The sequence below is a fragment of the Enhydra lutris genome, unplaced genomic scaffold (genome assembly GCF_002288905.1).
Source record: "Enhydra lutris kenyoni isolate GAN:26980312 unplaced genomic scaffold, ASM228890v2 scaffoldscaffold9, whole genome shotgun sequence".
Taxonomy (NCBI): domain Eukaryota; kingdom Metazoa; phylum Chordata; class Mammalia; order Carnivora; family Mustelidae; genus Enhydra; species Enhydra lutris.
Window position 1 is genome coordinate 71,640,477 of NW_019154093.1, and position 25,791 is coordinate 71,666,267.

General features: G+C 37.7%; 1 protein-coding gene across 2 annotated transcripts in view; it reads left to right on the forward strand.

The window, feature by feature from the left end:
• The window catches only part of LOC111143062 (netrin G1), a 329,149-nt gene that overhangs the window by 174,577 nt on the left and 128,781 nt on the right, over window positions 1-25,791 (forward strand). For both annotated transcript variants that reach the window (XM_022496503.1, XM_022496504.1), the window contains exon 3: window positions 12,681-13,321. In XM_022496503.1, coding sequence (XP_022352211.1) covers window positions 12,681-13,321 — 641 coding nt within the window. The remainder of the gene's footprint in view (window positions 1-12,680; window positions 13,322-25,791) is intronic.

Sequence of the window (25,791 nt, forward strand, 5' to 3'; positions counted from 1 at the left end):
TGGGTTTTAATTACACTGAATTTTGAGTTGGCTGTCAGGATGGGAGGATTCTGGGTTTAGTCTACATTGACCATAGCTACTACAACAGATTTGATCCTGAGAGGTAGAGTGTTCAATAAAATCCATCTGGGGATGTTTTATTTATTTGTTACAAAGCGCACCTTGAGACCTTGTACAGTTACATAGTAAATAATTTTCACACTTCCATTTTACTAGCTCACTTTAAAGAACTGAGTGCTAAATTACCTGGTGGCACAATGGACCCTGAAAAGGAGACTTTTATGGGATGACAAGTTGTAAGGGTCATAGATGAGAATAGCAGTGATAGTGATGGCAATGATGATAATAGTAATTGCTGACATATACTGAGGTCTTACCATAGGCCAAGTACCATCTTAAGCTCTTTTTACATATTAGCTTATTTAGTCCTCCAAAAAATGCTGTGAAAGTATACCCTTATTATTTAAAAAAAAAAAAAATCCATTTATTTATTTGAGAGAGAGAGAGAGAGCATGTGCATGAGTCAGCAGACTCCCCACAGAACACAGAAGGGCTGGATCCCAGGACCCTGAGATCAGGACCTGAACCATAGTCAGCTGCTTAATTGACTGAACCACCCAGGTGCCCCACCCTTATTATTCTTATTACACATGCTTGTCTTCACTACAAGAGAGGCTGATGCTGCTTACCAAGAGTAATTACTTGTTCTGCTTGTCCAGGCTTGAAAATGATGATTCTCTGTCCAGCACTAATACCCTCATGCATTAGTAGTTTACAGCTAGCAAGGCTTATCTTTAAGTTATTTCTCCTATTTTACTGGTTTCTTTCTACTTTCTAACACTTAGCCCTGTTCACTCTTCCTCTCAAGTTCCTTCCACTTGGAATTTGTACTTTACCTTCTACTCTTTTGTAGACTACTTTAGGGAGGATAACATAGCTTGTTCATTCCTCAGGTTGCAATGTCCAGCTCTAGCATCTTGTTGAAATACAGTTGGATCCACTTAGCTCCACAGTAATATTCACAGCTTCTTGCACTGGCTCCTGAGGGTTCTGTTTTGCCCTCTAGGGTCTTGGGCTTTCGTTTATAAACCAGAGTAATACCTAGGAGACTAGCTGGATGTGTAATGAAGTGACAACAACTAAAAGAAGATAAAAAGGAGAAGAAGGAAAAACAAAGAGAGATTGAGGAAGCCTATGCAGACCAGGTTTGGGGCCATGTTGATGGGAGCTTGAAGTTAGGTAGGAAAGATTTGGAGATCAGTAAGTATGCATGTGGAATATTTAGAGAGAGGTGTGGATGGAGGACTTTAAAATATTTTTTGTACACTATAAATAGCATCTCTGTGACATTTTCTTAATTTTCAGTAACATTGGATGTCACAATAACATTTTGCAAATGGAACTTTGCAGGGATGAGGCAATAAAAGAGTCCCAATCTTATTACTAGCTTTAGTCAAAAACATTATCACCACCATTTTTACTCTGTGCAGGCATTAAACGTGGTGTCACCACTGATTCTTTCTTTTCCTTTGTTCTCCACCTCCAATCAATCTAATTCCTACTGACTCTTCCATTACCTTTCTGTTCAGTTTAATCCAACTCCTTGTTTTCACACAGACATTATTAAAGCTTCCTCCTAGCTTCCTTCCTTACCTCCAGTGTATCACACTTTCCTTATATCCTGCACTGCAGTTGTTGTGACATTCCACTCTTTCTGAAGATGTCTCTGTCCCTATTCTAGACTTCAGTGGAAATAGACTCACCAGGCCATAAGTCAGTTCCAGACCCTTTCCAGCTCCACATTGAATCTCTTGACCTGTAAGTGAGAGCTGAACTAGAGTTGGAGATTTGGGCAGTACTTCTCTAAATAAAAAAAATTAAAAAAAAAAAAAAAAAAAAGAAAGATCATGCTTGCTCTTTACCTGATGTCCCAGAAGTGGGTCATACAGCAGATAGTTGAATTAGAAAATACATAATTGCTTCTTTGATTTTGAGAATGTTCTTATTTTGTTAAATAGAAAAGCCAGTTACAGAAACAGCTTATAACATATAAACATTCATTTATATGCTCCTCTTATATTGACTATCTACTGCATGCCAGGAATTGTGCTGGATACAAAGAAAAGTAAGGTGTGTCTGGACTTATTTGCGTACACGCTCTGAGAATTCTAACTCTTGTTTTTTTTATTCTTCTTCATGACTTGATTGAGATAATTCCTAATATTGCACTCAACTTGAACCTTTTGTTTTTCTCTAGGAGGGAATCTAGAAAACTAATGAAGAAAGCGAACTGTGTATGGGTCACTTGCTCTAAAGACCACCAATGAATTTTTCTTCTCCAGTTAATTAAACACAAAATCTCCCACCCAGTTTTTAGTGCTCTCTAAAATCAACTTCTCTTAAAATCAACTTTAAATCATATTTAAATTTCTTTCCTACCACCTTGCAGCCTCCCAAACATTAGGTTTGTCTTCATCTTTACAGACAGACTTACATGATTTATCTTGAATAGATTCCATGACATTTCTGGACCTCAGTTTCCTCATCTGTAGAATTAGAATAACACCTGCTTTATAGGTAATGATGAGGATTAAATGAGAGGACAATGATAAAGCCTGTCTGACAATTCTTAAACATGAAAGTTGTTCAATGATTATTGATCCCTTCTCCATACCAAAAACAGAATGTCTCCCTCACCAATGCAAATCTGAGACATCTTTGAAAACTGAAACTCTGCCTGCTCTAATTCTTCATCGTGACTTTCTGGCTTTTATACTTCTTTTTAACAACACATTTTTACATGTATTATCTGCATATTAGAATATTATTAGCTGCTATTTCATTCCTATATAACCTACATAAAATAGCCCTCTATAATACATTGTCTTATTTTCAAACTAATACATCTCTCTCAATTTTATCTTGCCTCTACATTATAGCTGATAAGAATCAACCTTATTATAAACTAATCTATAAGATCTAGCATAACTCTTGGCACATGATAGCTGCTTGTTGTTTTTGTCATTTAATTTACTTTGGTTCATGATGGTGGCTCTGGTAGGCTAACAGTCACTTCCACCATACAAATAAATGAAGATTATATTTATTGTTGATAATACACCAAGAGTGTTATCAATATAATAAATATTGGTATGTTATTATACATACACACTCATACACACTCCCTCAGGTGTGAATTTGGATAAGAAAATTTAGAAAAAGTTTATTTCAAGGTTGGAAATGCTGAGAAAAGAACATCTGAGGGGAGAAAAAGGAAGGAAATCAGTTGAAAAGAAGAAATACAAAGGAAGAAAAAGAGTTGTTTTAGTTCAGTGAGCCCCAAAATAACGCCACTTATGGCCCAGACCATGGCCAAATTTTGTGAGCCTGGAGTGTATACAGTTCTGGGGGTCCTCTTTTAAAAAAAGAAATGGCAAAACTTCAAACACGAAATTAGGTAGCAGGCCTAAGAAGCACCATGTGGCTCTGAGGCGTAAGCTTCATTAGCTTCCTAATGAATCAGCCTCTCGAACTAGGTAGGATTTTTTAGGACCTCTGTGAGTAGGAAAGCCACTTAAGCTGCAGCACAATAAATGGACACCACTTCCTTCTTTCCCAACAGACTTGTTCCTCACCCATTTCCACTCACCACATCTTACATTTTTCCAAGGGTTTGTACCATAAGGCACTTCTATGACCAGGCATTGTAAAAATTATAACCTCCCCATTCATGGCTTCTTCCTTCCATTTTTATTTTATTCTCCATAATTGCCTGAGAACAAATCAAACCCTTGATGTTCAGCTACAACCGTAAACTCAGAAGGATGCTGTGGGTTGGAGAAGTGAGCTAAGGTAGGATGAGGAAAAGAGATCTTCAGCCTAAAGCCATCAGCTGTGACTGATGGAGAAAAATAGGATGAAATGAACACCAGGAAAGCACTGGGACATAATTGTAGTCATGCCATTTGTCTATGTCCTCCAACCTCACCAGAAGTCCCCAGTAACTATATCAATCACACACACACACAGGCAGTCTGTGCTGGGAGTTGGACTGCTTGGTTTTTGTTTGGTTTTATTTTGATTTACCCAGTATATGACATTATACCAATTCATCTACAACATAGGATGCCAGATGGTTCTTTAAGCTTGGTGATCTGTTTGACCCCTTCCCCCCCAATCACCAGCCTATGGGCACTTCCCTCCCATCTTACTCCATTCTATCAAACCTACTTAATTTAGCCTATTTTCTCCTGTATTCCTGCTTTCTTTATTTTTCTTATATTCATAAATTTTTGTTACATCCTTATTATGTGGTAGTTCTTCTCCTCACGGAACTCTGGTTGGGGGAAAACTAGACAATTGAAATTTAATATGATGAATTGCATGATAATGCATATGGTCCACTGTATGGTACATATAAATACGCATGGGTCGGTGTGATTGATTCATAAAGTGTGAATATGAGTGAGTAAAAAAGAAAAAAGTACAGAGGCCAGACCTTGAAGGACCTTACAAGCTAGGCTAAGGAATTTGAATTGTATTCCTCAAGGTGATGTGAAACCCATTAAAAAGACTTAAGAAGGGTGCATGATACAGTCAGATTTGGATTTTAGAAAGTCCACGGAAGAAATTATAAAAAGAATAGATTGCAAGAGGATAGTATAAAATAGAAAGAGTTCATTTAAGAAGATGTTACAGTAATTCAGGAGAAAAATATTTTTTAAATATTTAAAACATTAAAAAACCAAAGAAAACATTGGCAGTGTGAACATAGCTGTGGTGATGGGTTGCATCTAGTGAACTTACTTGGCCAGTAAACCGGTTGAGGAAAAAGAAGAAAAAAAGATCATTCCCATGTTTCCTGCTTAGGACATGGAAGAATTCGATGTCATTCTCAGAATCAATAAATACAGAAGGAGGAGCATTTCTAGTACTAACTACTAATCACTGAGTAGCGAGTGCATGCCAAGGAGATGCTAAACACTTAACATACATTATGTGATTTTTTCTCAAGTTAATATCATGAGGTACATATTATTATATTGAATTTAAAGAAGAAGAAATCAAGGCTCTAAAAAGTCAATTCACTTGTCCAAAATTACATAATAGCTAAGTGGTAGAGCTGGAATTCAAACCTAAGCAGACCTAACCCAGAGCCATGGTTCTTAAAAACGTTAAAACAGTGTTTAGCAAATGTGGTCCAGAGGTTATCTACATCAGATTCATCCAGGATAATTGTCAAATTAGGCTCCTGGGTCCAGCCCAGTCCATTAAAGTGGCAATCCTGATGGGTGGAGACAGGACTCACCAGGTATTTCTCATGCACTTTAACATTTATATAACTACAACAGTACATACTATATATTACAACTTGGTAGAAGGAGGATGGCAAATTTTCTTTTTATATGGATATTTTAGTATATGGGGCACGCCACCCAGATTGCCATAGGGGTGGAGTGCAGCAAATATTTTCAGGCTAGAATTTGACGCTGGGATGGTTTAAATCACGATTCTCAGTGTTGGTAAAGCTAGTTTTGCTGCAACCTCTCCAAGGTGGTTTGGATGAAGTATCATATGCAGGACAGGTAGTGGGATGGGATAAATTTTCACTGAGCTGAGCTGTCCCCCAGATCCCTACTCCTTTTCTTGTTTAGTGGTTTTGACACATACCTCCAAATTTGCCCCAAGCATGAAATGTTTTTGCATGTTTTCCTAAAAAATGCTTGCAAATATTTTTTGCATTTATTCCATAAAATGTTTTTAATATATGATTAATTTTGTAGCAAGGGGTGAAACAGACACTCCAGGAAGTCGCACTGTGTTGTTGGTGACTCTATTTATCCTCAAGAACACCCAGTGCTCTCTCTAGGAGCATGTCACCAATTGGAGGATCATGTGATTGTCGCCAGATAGATCTAGTCTCCATTAGCAAATTGCAAACCTTTTCTTGTAGAATTTCCATGTTCTTCACAATGTTTTTAACATGGTAGGCAACCGCTAAATAGCTAATGAATGTGGAAGAGAGGAGTTTGAAAGGAATAAGGTGTATGAGAAATCAGAATAGACTTACCAGAAACCAGTCATTTTTGAAAAGTGCCACATTAGGAAGTTCTCTTCATACCTCTCACGGTTAAGTGATCACTTCAACAGAAGATGCTTTGGTCTTCCTAAACTCTCCTACAGAAAAGCTGGAGGTTTTCAGAAAATGGACTTGAAGTGGGTCGTGGACTTGTTTTCCCATTCGAAAGAGGAAGGAACCAGTTTTTGAGAATCAAGTCAGAACTTTCAGGATCCAAAGTGTTCAAACCAATTCTCACAGTACACGATAATGTCAGACTCAGAACAATCCCATCTTCATGATATTTTAACTCCCCTTAAGTTACTTTAACTTAAAATGCTGACCATCCCACTTCAGCTTTGTGTTATTAACATCTAAGTGTCTGTTTCAAGATTATCAAAAGGCAAAACACAGTACCAAAGATTTTTAAGTAATATTTTTTTAAGACAGAAGATTTTAAAAAGCAATTTCCCTACCTGTTATGAACGTGTCACCTCATTGTAGTGTTTTTCTGCAGACATTCGCTATCTAACTTGATGCCATTACTATCTATTTCTTCTCCAGTCCATGTGAAGTAATGATTTGGCCTGCTATATAGGAATCCATTTTTGTGGTTCCTATGGCTTGAGAATGTATTTGGTTCCTTCTTAGAAACTTGGTCATCTTGATCTCTGTAGCCTTCACCAGTTTGAGAATCCTGACCATAATCCTCTGTGGGAATTCAGACAGGTGTCTATTATGGCCCATAATCTGTGATATGACCTATAGTATTCTTGTTGCAGAAAGGTTAAGCCCTCCCGTCTTTATTCCTGAGTAAAAAAGTCCACATGGTGTTAGTATCCTCAGGGAGCAGACGGAAACAAGCAACAGCTTCAATCAGGCCTTAAGTCTGTGTCTATGCCAGAAAGAAATCTTTGTGATGAGCAAGGGGCTCCATTAGAAAACAGAACTGTTGGTTTTTAGCTCAGGAGTTACAAGAACAAAACTCTTTATCCTCTATTATGCTTAGAGTGGCCATATTTCCCGAAGCAAAATTTGGCCCTCATGCTCTGGCAAATATAAAGGTACATTTGTTGCAGCACTTTCAGAATATCTAAAGTTGGGACAGTCCCATAATATTCAAGGCTATATTATTATTGCGTGTATACCCCACACTGGGACCCAACATGCCAATTAATGGGGCGAGTTATAAGTGAGATTGCACTGCGATTGGTAGAGATTACTGCCCTTGATGTACGAAAGGATAATGAACAACTGGAAACATGCTGCCTTGTGGATCTACCTGAGAACAGGAAGAGTTTATCCCCATAGCTGTGTGTCATCAAGGACTGTCGGTACTGGGGCTGCTGACAATTACCTTTCAGATTTCTGGAGAAGGTATCAACCATCTTGAATTACACATACCTATGGTCCTGATTTCTCTTGTTCCTTCTATCGCCAGTAACAAAGCTGGAAGACCTAGAAGGGGCACCTCAGCCTCAGTGATGAGATTCAGCTCTTAGACTCAGAATAGTCTGAGAGCCTTCAGAAGAGTCATAAAAGGAGGGCCTTCCTGTCTTATAGCCAGGCAAGATCCCAGTTCCAAAAAGGGATTGGGAGCAGGGGTTCCTAACCACCAAAAATTAGACCAATGAAAGAGAAGAAAAGGAAACCATCTCCTCAATCCTCAAGATGATAGCCTAGCCCAGCAGTTAAAACACGGTGCCCATGGTTCATCTATCTGAGAGATGAGCAGTAGACTATACTGCCCGGTCCTTTACCCTTTTATAGCCTTGCACTGGCAAAGACAGTGATACCTATTGCAAAGTCACAGTGGAAACAGGTTGGGAGAGCTATCCCAGGATACTGTTTCTGCTCCCTTTACCTATGTGTCTTTTTTTTTTTTAATGTCACTTAGTGATCAAACAAGCAAGGACACGCCAGATGCAAATGGGTGTGAGGCAGTGCCACCTCACTGTTTTTCACAATCAGTGTAAGTGTTAACGCAAATGCTTCTCATCACGACTTGTAAGTACATGTCTGCTTGACATGTAACATACAGTTCAGAGGAAGACCTCTTAGGAGAATTCCGACATTTCCAACTGTCATTCCCAATAGTCTGCCAATAAGGTAAAGCTTGGAAGGGGAAGTTCAAAATGGTAGGAACCACAAGTATTATGTTAGTACTGCTTATGTAGGGCTTTCTTTTTTAACTCTGAAAGGTCTAGCAGATCTCAGTTGAAAGGATATGCTTGTCAAAGGATCTCTTGCCAGAAGGAAGGTAATTCTATCAATAGACACCATAAAAACACATCTCAAATTTTTATTTATCCTTTTAGGTTCTGAAAGCACGTTAAGGAAGAATAACATTCCAAGTTGGTTACAAAGTGCTAATTAATAACTAACTTCAGTTCTCCCAGAGGTAAAATATTCACATTGTTTTTTAATGAAATTAAGCATCACAATCTTCATCTTCTAATTGTTATAAAAACATTTAGCAACAATATCTGTTTAATTATTTAGGCATCTCTTAATGGTGTAAATATTATCAGCGCAGTCATAAATATTTTCTGCTTTGTCCATAGACAATCAGTTAAGGATCTGTTGCTTGTAGGACTTAAATTAAGATCTATTTAAAGCTGCCTGCTGGCCACAAAATAATTACTTACACTTGCTAATGCCTGAATCTGTTAGATTTAGCTTCAAGAAGAGTTCTTTGCTTTCACAAGTAGGGGAAAGTTATTTTTCTTATAGAAATTTCATTGTTAATGGTATTAGGGAGGATTAGGGTGGGGTTGAAGTTGTTGAAAATTTAATTAATCTAATCCTTTTAACAGTAATTGTTTTCATATTGATGATTCTCTGTAACAACAGTATTACAGATCACACCCATATGAAATATTTACACGAAATATTTTAGCATGTAATCTCTCCTCCAGCTTTCTCTTTCCAGAACAGTAAGGTTTTCAGCTCGATCTTCAGCTTTCTCTTTTTTTCTTAATCTCTTACTACAAATGCAGGCTTTTTTCTTAGGGGACCAAAATGAAATCTTTTTTTTTTTTTCTCCCTACTAATTTTCTCTCAGTATCATCGTCTCTCAGTAAGTTATGTTAATGATCATCAAATCATGAATCTTCTAAAAGAGTATGAGGGCTATGAAATAAAAATGGTTCAATTGATTTTGGGGGGGGACAGGGGGAATCTACAGCCATTTGGTATAGATTCTCATTAGAAATTATTTGTTTACTCATCCATTTCAATAAATTGCTATGCTGCTGAAATTATCACTAAGAGTAGAGTCAGATGAAGGACAAAACTGTCATTCTGGTCAAACTCTGATCATCTCCGGTGTAAACTGGGAATTGTTCTTAATCTGCTCAAATGTCACATTATCCAAGAGAGACTTTCTCTGACCTCCCAATATAAAATTACAGTCAGTATCTCTCCTCCAACACCATTCTCCCCTTTAATTGGTTTTATTTTTCTCCAGAGCAGTTACCACCCAGTAGCATTATGGGACACGATGTATTTGTTTCTTTAGTGCATCTCCCCCAACTAAAATGGAAGCTCTGCTGAAAGCCAGGACTGGGATTTGTTTAGGACTGCATCTTGAAAGTCAAGACAAGGGCCTTAAATATAGTAGTATAGTGGGCAATCAATAAATAATTATTGCATGCATGAAACTTTTTTCTCATTTTTCAGGTGCCTAAAGCACAAAATCAGGGCAAAGCAATAAAATTGTCTCCTTGTCCTGGCATGCATTTTGATGGCTGACAATTTGATGTAAATGGAAGCATTTATCCTGAGCTGGCTGTCCTGCTGAGCCCCAGTGGAAGGGTGTCCTTGGGGAACAAAAGCAGAAGAGTGCTTTGTGTGGCCATGTCTTCATTATAGGACTAAAACTTTGAGTTGTGCAGTGCTATCTGGCATCCACACATAATACAAAGAGTAATACAAAGCAGAGTATCTCAAAGGATGTTCTCCAGAGCACCACTTCTAGGGCATAGAAAGAGGGGTTACTAAAGCGAAAGAGCTCTATGGCCAATTAAAGGTTCTGAAACTAGGTATTACATGAAGCTAAGGAAGATTCATAACTTCAGAATATCTCAAATGTATGATAATGTTCATTTGGGCTCTAAAACTCTTAGACTCTTCCTTTCTACTACCAATCTGGTTTCTAAGACCGGGTTCCATCACGAGTAACACCATTGACTTGAGAACTGTAAAAGGTCAGGGCAGGGGCAGGACACATGGGTCTTGGCTCAGTCCCTTACTCACCTTTTTATATGACCATGGGCAACTTAGAGAACACTTCTCTATGCCTCAGTTTTCTCTTCTGTAAAGTAGCAGAAGAAAGGATTACCTGGGATAATGTATATAAATGGTCTGACCCCTAAGTTCTAAATAATGATAGTTATTGTCAACACATTTTACCAAATGTAGCAACGAATGCTTTTTAGGTAGATATCCTCAAGTCTATTTCCTAAGACATAAAACCATATATGGGTTTGCTAGGATCCACCCATACCCAGAATCAGCCTGCTATGTCTCCCTCTCGGTCTCAGTACCCTATCCCCCTTTGAGAAAATCTGCACATCGATGGTGAAGTCCAAGAAATGCCATCTTCCAACATGACTTAATACAAACGTCTAATAACTCACCCTGGTGTATCCTGCAGAGCTGATTTCCTGTGTTTTGATGCTCTTGACCTCAGATGAAGATGCTTTTGTCAGGAGGAAGGTGGTAGCATCCAAGTTAATGATTGTGCAGATGGCTACATGCTGGTCGATTTTGAAGTGACCATATTTTTTCAGTAAATTTCAACTGAAGGTGTGATTTGTGTAAATCTGACCCCTTCCAGTAAAATGTGCATTTACATATATTTAGAATTTATAAATCTTGACAGATTCCACAATATTTATAGCCCTCCATAAAAAGCCTTTGCCAGTTTTCAGAGCTTTGCCTTTGGCTCTCTGGTATGCTTAAGAGAGCTTAAATAATAATAAATTTGGTGATATATTCCACCTGGAACAGAAACTTATTTTCCCCCCTTGGCTCATTTTGAAGGGGATACTATAAATAGTGCCACAGACGCTGGGATCAGGAATAGGGAATTGAAATTCGAGAAAGAAGTACAGAAACATTTCCATTATCACTGATGCCTTGAATGTATTTTTAAAACAGTTCTGTTCCTCAAATAATGTACCTTCTCTCCTTTCTCCTACCCCATCTCAATTATACTTAAGTCCCCCAAACCTGTTGCCAGCTTTAGGATTCAGTTGCACTAATGGGGAAAAAAAGAGTGAAAGTATTAGCTGACATAGAAATTGCCTCTAGGGAGGCCAAAGCAATTCTCCAGCGTTCATCTCACATTTCACGGGAGTCAGCTGGTAACTGAGCGTCAAGGTCTAAAGTGTAAATTCATTATTTGAGACCCAGCTCATGCATCCTGCAGGTATGATGAAAAGCTCTCAGTTCATGAAAAAGAAAAAAAAAAAAAAAAAAGTCTAATTGTAATTACAAGAGAAAGCCTAAGGACAATGTCAGAGGGTCGATTCTTTCACCCATCCATGCTTATAATTACCTAGTAGAGGATTAGGGAGAAATGCCTGAATAGTTGACTCCAAATGATATCATTTATTTTCTTAAACACAAAATAAACAAGAATCAGGGAGCCAGCTGTTTGCCGTAGAATCATCTGATGAAAACTGAAAGCAGCCATTAAGTGTAGCATAAGTGGTGTTATAACTTGTTGTGATTCAAGATTTATTTCCCGCTTCTTGTTTGAGTGGAGGGTGAAGGAGACAGCCTTTGTCAGGGGGAAGTAATAGTAATGGCTAACATCCCTGGACAGCTGACTCTGGGCCGGCACAGAGTAACACATTAAGTGGCTGTGGCGCATACTTCTCATTAAGTACTGGATTTTCCTGTCCTCATAACTTGGAGCATGCCCCTGCCCCAAGTCTTTCCTGTGCAATCCCCTTGCCTCTAGCTAATAGGATGGCAGATGTTTGGACCAAACCCCAGAGCCTGTAGTATACCACATTTTAATGATTTGTGGTGAACAAAGTAAATGCTTTAAGAACAGGCTTTATGAATCAGGGGCCTAGTTAAGTATGATGGATTTGAGGCAAACCAAGAAGAAGCTGAATGTTGTATGGGGGTATTGTTTCCCAAACAGGGCATAGGTATCTACGGTTCATTGCTAATTCTAAAGGCTTGCTTGAAAAATGACTTTTTAAAGAACTGTGCTCTTGAGGAATGTCCTTGAGGCATGGAGGGATTTCCTTGATTTTCTAAAGCATCTTTCTGAGAGGACGCCGAGGTATTGAGCTGTTAGATAGTTGCTCAGTGTCTTTGTGCTTCTGGGACCACATTATAGGTCTAACACATATGGGATAAATAAACTATTTTCATTTCTTAAAGCCCATGGAAGGAAACCAGACAAGAAAATTACCATATTGCCTCATTTTTTTTTTCAAGGCTTTTAAAAAGGAGAATCCAGTGAGGGCAAATAAAAATGATTACTGCAAACGGGGTCCCACCCTTTCCTTCCTTCCTAGCCTTTTACTCAGCAACAGCAATGGCAAGAGTTGTGTCAAACCAGTGTTTTGATGCACCTTCTTCTGTTCTTCTTCCATAGGGCAACCCCTACATGTGCAATAATGAGTGTGATGCAAGTACCCCTGAGCTGGCGCACCCCCCTGAGCTGATGTTTGATTTTGAAGGAAGACATCCCTCCACGTTTTGGCAGTCTGCTACTTGGAAGGAATATCCCAAGCCTCTCCAGGTTAACATCACTCTGTCTTGGAGCAAAACCATTGAGCTCACAGACAACATAGTTATTACCTTTGAATCGGGGCGTCCTGACCAAATGATCCTGGAGAAATCTCTCGATTATGGACGAACATGGCAACCCTACCAGTATTACGCCACAGACTGCTTAGACGCTTTTCACATGGATCCCAAATCTGTGAAGGATTTATCACAGCGTACGGTCTTAGAAATCATTTGCACTGAAGAGTACTCTACGGGATATATGACAAATAGCAAAATAATCCACTTTGAAATCAAAGACAGGTTTGCATTTTTTGCTGGACCATGGCTACGCAATATGGCTTCTCTCTATGGACAGCTGGATACAACCAAGAAACTCAGAGATTTCTTTACAGTCACAGACCTGAGGATAAGGCTTTTGAGACCAGCGGTTGGGGAAATATTTGTAGATGAGCTACACTTGGCACGCTACTTTTATGCGATCTCAGACATAAAGGTGCACGGAAGGTAAGAAAACATCTGTCTGACTGGAATGAGAATGGTTGCTCAAAGAAACTGCCAGTATGTTGGTCCCACCGCTTAGAGAGACATGAGCCATTTTCTACTACAACATTTCCTCAGGAACACAGTCTAGAGCTAGGTCTGGAGAAATTTGAGACCCTTCTTACTCAGCAGTAATTTGTGATCCCAGACTCACTGTCACTGAACCTGAACCTGGCAGAATTTCTTAGAATTTAAACAGAAAGGGAGAAAAAAAAAAAAATTAGCATCTTATTTGAGTCCAAGGAACTCCCTAGATCAGGGGGTTTAAATCTTTAAGACAGTGAAGACAGGGGGAACAAAGCCAGCAACTCTTTAAAAGATACCAAAAAAACAAGAAATACATCTTTCCATTGTTTTCAAATGCCAGATAGGATTTCAACATGGTATCTCTTGCCGTTTACGTTTCATTGCATTGCACAAAGCACAGTTTCTAAACTGTGAGTTATATCCCTTTAAATTTATTAAATCAGAACCAAAAGCACTTAAGAAGCACAATGCATTTGTTAAAAAGGAGTGAACTCTGCTTTTCGGGGTTTTCATGGTTATTGCCTTAAAAAGATATGCTGCCACTTAAATATGGACCTGAGGGAGACTCCCTTCATTTTTCGGGTCAAATACAGATGGACCAGAGTTTAAAACCATTAGTGGTCACCGTCAGGCATATCTTTGGTTTTGATAATACATCAGAGACACACTTGAGCAAGTTTCCAAGAATTTTGAGGATGCTTTAATGAAAAACTCAGGTAATAAGAACTGGGACCTCTAAGGTAGAGCTGTTCAACCAGATTTCTTAACTGTGGTATGGTTGGTAACCAAATAACCAACTGACAGGAGTTGAAGCCTGAAGTAATTGGTTGAGAAAACCAAAAATCAGTGAGGTATACAGCAAAATGGAAAAAAGAGAAAGCAAAGCAATAATCATTCCAAAAATGCTGAGAGAGCTTCAAGTCAGAATAGATGAGTTTAAGAATATAAATGGCCCATAAATCATATAGGTCTCATTAGGCAATCCTAAAATTTAAGCAAATACAGCAGGCTCCATTAAGTGAATTGGCATCCAACATTCCTTAAGATAGCCCAGTCCTCAGAAACTGGAGAAGTGTTGAGACTCCCTGGTCTTTCTGAGAGTTGACTCAACCTATCTTTTTGATAATAGTATTGTAACTGTACAGTAGAAGGAAGGAGAGGCCACTGATGTTAAGGTGAAAGTCATAACGGGCACACAGAATGGAGTGGTGGGCATGACCTCAGTGTGGTAGTAGAGGTTTCAGATTCTGAACTGTGGGAAGCAGCAGGAACTGGATGTTCCTCCCGGAAGAGTCAGGAGTCTTTAGCAATGGAGCCTCTTTAAAAACCACTAACAAAGATCTTGATGACATACGATGAAGATTTCTTGAAAGCAGAATAGTATTTCTGCGAGGAGTAGGCGCTGGTACAGCACTGAACTTGTAGGTTGCAGGGTGTAGAAGAAGGCCTACGGATCAGCAGGGCACAACCAGAGGACAATCTGGAACTGGGGCCTGAAATATGAATTGGCTATTTATAGTAAAATGTAGCCATTATACTCCTAAATATTTTTGTAAGTCATCATCAGTTTCCAGTTCTTCTTCTTAGGGACTATAATATATAAAAATAATGGATGTTGATATTATTAACCATAACATTCTATAACAAAGTAACAAGTATTCAGTTCATCTACAAGAATAAGGGTCAAAATTCATAAGCTGAGGTTTGAATTTAAATCCTAGTGTGATCTTCACTGTTAGATAAAATCATGTAATTCAGTTTTCCTGCAGTTTGAGACATTTATAATCCAAGCCAAAATCCTTAGAGTCCAACTTCTGCAAACATTGTCTCATCTTCCACTGGTAAAGAAGTCAGTTGTGTGAAGCTTTTGGTTGGGAAGTAAACATTGTTGGAGCTTATTTGTGTTACTGCACATTCATTTTTTTTTTTAAAGATTTTATTTGTTTATTTGACAGACAGAGATCACAAGTAGGCTAAGAGGCAGGCAGAGAGAGAGGAGGAAGCAGGCTCCCCACTGAGCAGGGAGCCAGATGCAATGCAATGTGGGGCTCAATCCCAGGACCCTGGGATCATGACCTGAGCCGAAGACAGAGGCTTTAACCCACTGAGCCACCCAGGTGCCCCTGCACATTCATTTTTGTTTCCTCTGATTATTTAAAAAAGATGGTGTAAATACGCTTTAAAGTGACATTTTTATTAAAGTGAATAAAATTAAAGTGAATTAAAATTAAAGTGAATTTTTATGCCTTCTTTATGGGGGTCAAAGATACTATCCCTTAAAAGTGGCATGTTAGGAAAGTAGACTCCCACCAGATTTACCACTTTCTTTTATCTATGATCCTGCTAGTACCCTCCAACTGCATCTCATGGGCCTGGGGAAGTTGCAGGAGACATCCTCCCTTCTCTGGGACTCACCTCTGCCATCTTTTCCTGTTCACCAGTCAACTGTAAGCTAATGAGGAAGCAGCTGGGCAAGAGGGAAAGGTCCAGTAGAGGTGAGCTCCTTCCATAAGGGCCCCCTCTATCACCTCTAAACTCTGTCCAAATTCCTCAGGGCAAAACTGATGCTGGCGTGTACCATGCTAGGCACCAGATGGCTGGGGTATTTTTATCTTAGGGGTGAGACTACGGAAGCAAGGCCTGACGGCTCAGGCGTGTCTCCAGCTTTTAAGTTATATAAGGGAAATGGAGGCAGTAAAGAGAGCGGTTGAGCCGCCCCTGGTGCAGGAGCCTTTCAGTACAGAAGCTGATCTGTACATTTTACCCTTGAAAACTTCAGTAGGATTAGTGGTCTAGATCGTCTGTTTCATAGATAGCAAATCATCTGTAGAAAGATTGAATATTAATTGATGATACCCAAAGGAAAGTTCTAAGGGTTCCTTTTCAAAGACGTCATCAATAGAAACTTTCCAAAATATAACAGGCCTTTGTCTCCCTCAGCCCTCTCTCTACCATCCCTGAAATGACTGCAGCACTTAACACGCCATTACGTGAATATATCTGATCATTAGAAGGATACTTTTTGACTTCTTACTCTACTACTACCCACACTGTAATGTGGGAATTGGTGTGAATTATTTGGGGAAAGTGGGCAGATATCCATAAGAGATACAATATAAGCAATACAAGATTTTTCAGCTATGAAACAAACACAGGTAGAGAATCTTTGAATTGACAATGAATTCCAATTCTCAGCTTCTCATGCACGTGTGCACACGGCTTTTGTGTTTCATACTGGTTACTATTTGGTGTAAAAATAATATTTTGATTGTTATTAGAAGAATGTAGCATTTATGTTCCTTTTAGCATGCCACACATCACATACCTATTTACTGGTGACAAAAACTATAATCCCATCATAAAAATTTTATGCCTCTTTGGCTGCATACTTATTTTGCTTCCATTTACTCCCTCTCATTGTGTATTTATTAAGATAATGGAGGGAAAAGAGGAAACATGGCTGTTGGCAATCTCAGCGACTCCATAGTACTTACATTGTTCAATAAACCTAATAATCTTCATGGACTAATTCTGACTTATGGTTGTCCTACTTCAGTAAATCAGGGTGATTTTCTCTAGTGAATAATAGACGAGTTCAGTGTGCCAGTACCTTAATTAAAGAGTGGCTCTCTTAGTCTTGATCTCATTTTAATTTACAGGGTAATACTACAATAATATCACTAATGGAAGGTACATTAAAGGGCATCAAGTAGCATTAACTGTATTAAATTATGGTACTTGTGTTAATTAACTGTTGAAGCAAGATGGTTCTAATGGCCAAAAAGGTCGTCTAATGCATAAATAAAATCTACCCAGATGAGAGGTGAGAGGAGAAATGAAGAGTAGATATTTGTTCTGAACATCTTTTTATACAGATAGGGAGTTCAATTCATAGGCTGTTAAATATAGTTAATGTCCAAAATGTTTTCTTAGTTACACAATTAGAAATTTTGATTTTTAAATATTTTGTTTCCTTCTAAGCTTTCCATAATTAAATTAGTTGAAAAGTTGAACACTATCTTTGTCAGATGCATAGGTTTTATAGTCTATTAGCTCAGCATTATTTATTGTTTCTTTGAGATGAACAGTTTCAAGGAAGCAATGTGATTTATTATAATAATTGTTAAATCTGAAAGACAAATGAACATTTGACAATGTGCTCATTTATCTGTAAGATGTGCTACCAGCAATGTATCAGGCTACTGATTTCAGACATAAGATAATAGAAAATCTTTTTCAACCTCAAAAACTTTAGGATGGAATTGTCAGAACTTTTCTCAATGACCTAGAAAACTCTAACCCACATCTCCATTACTTGCCTCATTACACAATATTTCTGAACATAATTATCAATAATTTTTTTCATAATTTTTTTCTCTGTGGTGTTTATTCATTTCTTACCCCTTGCTGTGCCAGCCCAAGCACCTCACAGGTAGTTAGCTATTAGCCCAAGCACCTCACAGGTAGTTAGCTGTCCCTTCCTGTTTACAAAATTGATTTTGTCTTGTGTGCCCCATTGTTTATCTCCAAGATAAACAAGATAAACTGGGACTGATGCTGGCTTAGATAGTGGGTATATAGAGATGCACAAGGCATAGTCAACGCTCTCAAGGAGCTGAAACCAGAATGGGCACAGACATGGTGGGGGGAGCAACTTGGGTCCAGTGCTTTTGCCACCTGAATGTGATGACAGGGAAGGCTCTACTGATATAATCTGCAAAGCCTAGGAAAAGCTTTGATGAGGATGTCACACTTGCATGGCAACTTGAAATCAGTGCTGTGGAATGCTGAGTAGCCAGGGTGGAATGGCTGTTCTGGGTGACCAGTTATGAGAACAGCACAGCCTGTTAAGGAAATCCAGATAGTTGGGAACTGGCCTGAGTGGACAAATCCTGGGGAAGCCCTTCTATCTTCTCTCTGTGGATCTTCAGCGTCTCCAAGAAGCATTGAAGGATTCTGGCATCTTGGCCTCTGAGCTTCCCATGTGCTAGGAAATCTAAAATGATGTGGATTCTCATAGAGCAACGAAGTGCAGGTGAGAAACATGGTAAAGCAATGGTATTAGAGGATATTTCAGTGCAGCTGTAGTTAGTGAGGAACTGCACAAGACAAGGACAGCAGCAACGTGGCTCAGCAGGAGAGCAGCTGTAACTCCAAGTCCTGATGCCCAAATTGAGAATCCAGAAAATCTCTCTAAATCCCACAAAAGCCATCATCACATAAGGGTTTGAAAGAGCTATGTATGAAGTCAATAGGACTTGGTGACCAATCAGATTTTGAATAAAGAAGGGCTGAAGGAAATACTTTGGTAGGAATCCCAATGATGAATCCAGTCAAGGATTTAAAAGTACTGCTCTGCTGTTGCAGAGAGACGTTTTGAGATAGAAGTTTAAGTTTGAAAATTACCACCTTCCTTGTGATGGTTGAAGTTCAGGGAATGGAAGACAATGATATAATAGAGTGTTTTCCCTTGTAATTATAAATGACTATGGTCACTTACAGAACATTTACAGAACTCTGGAATACTGTCATGTAAGATGTAATTTCTGTTGGAAATTGAGAAGTAATCAGGGAATTAGGAGGAAATCAGAAAAGAGGGATGAATTAAGGTCATTCAATAGCCCCCATTAATATTTAAGTAATGACCCTTTACATTTGTATGGCACTCCGGTTACAAGGTTCTTGGCAGGTACCTTCTTTTTTTGAATCTTCACAAGAAATTTGTGAAGCAGGCAGGTACGTAACTCTATTTTTCAGATGAGAAAACCGAGGAGCAGAGAAATTCCATGCTTTTTTTTTTTAAACATCCACACATAATAAAGTGACAAATCATGTTGCTAATTATAAACCTCATACTGTCTACATTATGCTCTTCCAGCCACACTAGCCTGAAGTGAGTTCAATCCATACAGAAGACCTAGAATGTTCCCAAAGGGGCCCTCTTTCAATGGCAACAACGAATCAGTGAGTCTTGTGGCTCTGCCCTTCTTGGAATGTTCTGGAATGTTCTCTCTCTATGACTCCCAGCTCTGTATTTCACTCTACCAGATTGCTGTGTGTTTATCTGAACCCTAACTTCTTAACTCATCTTTATCAATTTTATAATGCATGATTGGACTAATATATCCAATTAACACGTAACTAATTTCTGTGTTAGATCTAGGTGCTTATGTGTTAGATCTAAGTGCTTCACAGCTAAAATAAAATTCTGATGTTAGTTTCTTATTTTCTGAGGGGAGCAAAAAAGTAAAGAAATGAACTGAATTTTCTAAATGTTAATTTCCCCCCATATTTTTCCACAAACTTAATACCTGCAACCACTTCTACTTAATAGGCATCATTAAACACAAAACAAAACACAGATATTAATGGATAAACTTGGAAATGACCAGCTACCCTAACTTATTTTAAGAGAATTTACCTTTCAATTGAGAATAATGTGCTTTTCCTTTTAACTTCCGTATATTAGTCCACATTATCTCTTCTGGAACTGTAGTGAATAAGTGTACTACCTCATTTCATAAATTTGCAGTCAATGATCCTATGCTCGAGTCTTTTTTTTTTTTTTTACAAGTTAAATGAATACTTAACCATTTTACCATCCAAATTTTTAAAATTTAATTTCAGGGGCACCTGGGTGGCTCAGTGAGTTAAGCCTCTGCCTTTGGCTCAGATCACAATCTCAGAATCCTGGGATCGAGCCCTGCTGCATCAGGCTCTCTGCTCAGCGGGGAGCCTGCTTCCCCCTCTCACTCTGCCTGCCTCTCTTCCTATTTGTGATCTCTCTCCCTCTGTCAAATAAAGAAATAAAATCTTTAAAAATAATAAAAAATAAAAAATAAATTTTAATTTCAAATCTCTTAAAGGAAGAATGAAGTTCAGTAAATAAGAGCACTCAGATAAAAGCTTAGTAACCTTAATTAAAAATAAAAAACAGGGTGCCTGGGTGGCTCAGTGGGTTAAAGCCTCTGCCTTCAGCTCAGGTCATGATCCCAGGGTCCTGGAATCAAGCCCCGCATCGGGTTGTCTGCTCAGCAGGGAGCCTGCTTCCCTTCCTCTCTCTCTCTGCCTGCCTCTCTGCCTACTTGTGATCTCTGTCAAATGAATAAATAAAATCTTTAAAAAATAATAAAATAAAATAAAAAAATAAAAAACAACACAAAAGAATTGCTACTTAACTCCAGTGGCAATGCTTAGAATCAAGATTTATGGTATGAACCCATTTTAAGTGGACAACTGAGTGCCATTCTGATTTGGAACATATTTCTTAAATCCTTGAGGATTTCTTGAATTATAAGGAGAATATATGCATAAGCAGCTCATTTTCCTCTGAGGTTTGTACCATTATAAGGAGAGAATGTATCTAATAATTCCTCCAATTAAATTATGAACTTCATTAGTGTGCAGAAAAACAAGCCAGTTTAAGAGCTTGTCTCCTTATCCTTAATTCCCCAGTGCCATAGATTTTTTTGAACAAGTGGGTCATTAAAGGAAAGATATCTCCTTTTTTAAGAAACAAAAAGATAGTTAGGCAAAACACCACATAATTAAAGAGTGAAATAATTTCCTCCCTCACTTACTTCAGCATTCGTGTAAGAAGCTATATTCTGGCTATCTCTGCATACCCCAACAATGGAAAACAGGATGCACTCAACTCTGGTGTCCAACTTCTGGAGCTGTGCTTTTAATTCTAAGACAGTGGTTGACATCTTTGGTCTCGCTGTTTTCTTTGTCCCTAGGATCAGAGTTATTTCCTGACAACTTAGGAGGTCATGGCCATTGGTTTATATTTAGTGGAAGAGTTTTTGTACATATATGTAATCAGTTATTCAGCAGAGACACAATTTCCATTCATTCTCCATATATAAGAACAAATGTATTAAGGTCATGGACTTTTTCATAGTAATGGGTTTTATCATATCAGTTTGATTATGTGAATATGTTGATTTCATTGCAATATAGGTCTATATTTCAAGTAAGTAACTTTTAGAACTAAATATTTTAGTTTAACTAGAACTAACTGCATTGCATATAAGATGGTTGCTATTTCTGTGTCCTTTTTATAGGTAAGAAAACTATCTGAATAAGGCCACTGAATGATTGGTGGCAATGGGGAAAGGAAAATTTTAAAATGCTTGTTTTGGGAAATGAATTTGCTCCTGAAATTCCCACTTGAAAATCATTGAGTCAATGGATAGACTAGGTTTTATTTCTTATTACTTTTTTAAGATTTTATTTATTTACTTGAGAGAGAGAGAGCATGAGCACGAGCCGGGGTAAGGGCAGAGAGAGAAGCAGACTCCCAACTGAGCAGGGTGCCCAGTGTAGGATTTAATCCCGGGACTCCGTGATCATGACCTGAGCAGAAGGCAAACGCTTAACCGACTGAGCCACCCAGGCACCCCAGTGTGTAGGTCTTAAATCTTAAGAGTAGGTCTTAAATCTGTGTATAGGAGCCTCACAAATCCCAGTGTAGGATTTAATCCCAGGACTCTGTGATCATGACCTGAGCAGAAGGCAAACGCTTAACCGACTGAGCCACCTAGGCACCCCAGTGTGTGGTCTTAAATCTGTGTATAGGAGCCTCACAAATCCTAGCGGTCCACAAATCCCAATCCAGAATATTGTGTCAGCTCTTTCTTGCTTTGTGACCCGTACCCAAGACAACTGATACTATATTAGGAATGTATTGAGAAGACAGAGAGTAAAACATTAGGACCTCAAATCATTTTTTGTCTTACTTTAGAAGGAAACATTGGCTGGGGGTCAAGAGAAATGGGTTCTAGCTCTAGCTTTGTTATTAATTCTGTGATCTCAGAGCAAGTCCCAAGCACTACGAGCAGAGTCTCCTCATCTACAAAATAAGAATGTTACACTGCATTTGTTTTTTGAGAATTACTCTTCAAATAAAGGTCATAGGGTCAAATGCATTTGGAAAATGTTTACATTATTTCCTTCTAGGAGAATTACAATGTATATTAGCAAATTAAAGGCCCTGGGATCCTATGATAAAGAAACATTTCCATTGTATTTATCCAGACCCTCCCAAACTTAGCCAAAAAACATCTATTAATACCATAACTAGCGTCAATAGAAATCATGCAGGGTAACAAAATCCCTTTACTTCAGTCTCTAATGCTATTGGACTTTTCATATGATTTAAGGAAATAAACGAAAACATTGTGTGTGTGTGAGTGTGTGTGTTTGAACTATTTGCAGTGCTAAGAACAGATTGATATTTTGCAGTGAGGTCTAATTTTAGCTATCATCTTTCCTATATTGTTGCTACACCGGGTAAAAAAATGAGACTATCTTAAGTATGGCCTTGATAGGAAGTACCTTTCTTTTTTTAACTGCTGCTCTTATTTTTTGAACCTTGGGGTGTACTGTGTATCTTTCTTTAAGAATTATAGGAAATTAAGTACAGTATTGAAATAGATAGGGATATTTTTGTTTTGTTTTTAAGCTTAAGAAATTTTGATGGAAGATGCAAAGATGTAAAAAATGAAATGCCAAGTGGTACAATCTGGTCTGTTTCAGAGATAAATAGAGATGTTGGAAGATTTCTATTTCTCTCAAATGTAAGCTTTTTCAAACTCTAATTACAGCAATAAACTAAAATCATGTATTTAGAGGAAAATAAGATTAACTCATATTTAATTTTTTTTTTCATTTGCTTTGGAAGATATTCTGGAAACCACAGGCTGATTTTAGTTAAATGCATGTTGCCTTTCTTTTGCTCCTTAGGAATGCTAATGAATAACAAATGAGAGCCCAGTAAAACCAAAAAGAGTATACAACTAAGGGATATCACCTTGTCTAGGAATTGACTGCTGCCCTGGCTTCTTTTACTCATTTGGTTTTAGTGGAATATCAAGAAAGTGAAGCTCTTATAACATATTTGTGACATCCATGTGTAATTATTAATCTTCCAGTGTTGCTGGGAACAGAGAAGCAGTAGGGGCGGGGGGAGTCAAGAGATGATGGGAGGGAGAAGTCTAAGAGGTCAGCAATTTGTCAGGTTGGAAATAGACAGCATCATGAATTCCTCCTGTACTGGAATTACATAGACAGTGTGTATGCCAAATAAAATCATAGCATTGCAAAATCATTTCTTTTAGAACTGAAAGAAACCATGACATAATGTAATCTAACTCCCTCTTTTTCGGATGTGAACCAGAATGATTAAACCAACTAACTAAGCATGATACTATTACATAACCAGAAATTAGGCCCAGATGGAACTTGTTGTATTTTACTCATTGACCTGTCCTCTGTGCCTAGCACTGGGCCTGGCACATAGTAGGAATTCAACAAATATTTATTGATGGGTTAAGTGAATGTGTGTGGAATACCCTTTTGAGCAGCATGGAAACCAACAATTCTAAGTATCTACACACTTCTCACTTGGCATCCTGTGACCACCTGTGTGTATTCCTTACATAAGACTACAAAGGATCTAGAGCTAAGCCCAATAGTTTTGGTAATGCCACTTCATCTAAAATGCTAAAATTGCAAAGCTTCAGACTTCAACAAATTGACCAAAGATAGAGAATAAAATTTATCTACCTCAAATAACAGAGTCATATATCTATTCATGATAAATGAGTATTACTCCACTCAGACACACACGTTTTATTATTGTCCGATTGGTGCTTTAAGACCAAAATCATGACTCATAATTTCTTTCCTGGGTGAGAACAAGTCCATGAAAAGAACTGGACTCTTCCACCCACCCCCAAGAAGTATTTAGTGAAATCACAATAGCGCTGTTTGTCCCAAAGCTATCTTCAAACGACATTTGTGTCCTAGGTTCAGCAACTAAGTAGTTAAAAAATATATAACAGTCATCTTACGATTTGTAAATGAGGCCTTTAAATATTGATAGAGCCAGTGTTGGGTTTCAAAAAATTGGAGCTAAGGAGACAAGGAAACAGGCAGTGACCTTTTATGAACATATGTCTTAACTAAAATAATTCAAGTTCATTATATACTCTTAAGCAGCAAAAGAGGACTAAAAATATTAATAGTTATGAGAAGAAGAGAGAAAGAAAATGAAAGAACATAATGGCTAGCTAGCTCAGAGTGGAGGAACTGTGGATAATTTGATTCATTTTTGTTTTTCTGTATTTTTCACATTTTATTCATTGAACATAGCATTGAATAAAATTAGTTTTAACAATAAAGTTAAAATTTAGCAGTGTTACAGTATTCAAATACACAAATACACAAATATCTGTTGTGTTTCTATATAATAACAATGAACAATCCAAAAAGGAAATTATGTAAATAATACCATTTACAATAGCATCAAAAAGAATAAAATACTTAGGAATAAACTTAACCAAAAAGGCAAATGATTTGTACACGAAAAACTATAAAACATTGCTGAAAGAAATTGAAGGAGAATATAAATGAAATTTTCTGGTCATGAGTTGGAAAATCTTAAGATGTCACTACTACCCCATGTGTTCTCTAGAATCAAAGCAATCTTTGTCAAAATCCCAATGACACTTTTGGCAGAAGTAGAAAAATCCATCATAAAATTCATATGGAATCTCAAGTAACCCAAAATAATCTTGAAAAAGAATGAAGTTGGAAGTTTTACACTTTTTTTTATTTTGAAACTTACAACAAAGCTATAGTAATCACAGCAGTGTGTATCAGAAAACAAGTAGACTTAATAGAGAAATAGAATATACAGTCCAGAAATAAGCCCTTGCACATATCACTAAATGATTTTCAAGAAGGGAGTCAGTCCCACCAAAGAGAAAAGACAATCTTTTAAACCAATGGTGTTAGGAAAACTGGATATCCACAGGTTAAAAAATATAAAAAAAAAAAAAAGAACAACAACAAAAAGAACTTAGATCCTTATCTTATACTTCATCAAATATTAACTCAAAATATTAACTCAAGATGGATCAAAGACCTAAATGTAAGAGGTGTAAGTATGAAACTTTTTTAGGAGAAAACATAGGGGGAAAACTCATGATACTGGATTTGGCAATCATTTCAGGAATGTGACACCAAAAGCATAAGCAATGAAAGAAAAAATGGATAGGTTAAACTTCATCAAAATTAGAACCTTTTACACACTAATGGACACTATCAAGAGTGGAAGGCAACCCACAAAATGGAAGAAAATATTGGTAAATCATATATCATAAGTAATTGATATCTAGAGTATAGAAAAACTTACAACTCAACAATATGAATGTCCCACAACAATGAGAATATACTTCATGTCACAATACCATACACTTCAAAATAGTTAAAATGGTAAATTCTGTTTTGTATATTTAACACATAAAAAGTAAAAATAAGTAACAGAAAAAATATAATAGTTCTTGTCTCAACAAAATAAAACACAGAAATTCTAAGATATTTAACATTCTTAATCCTTT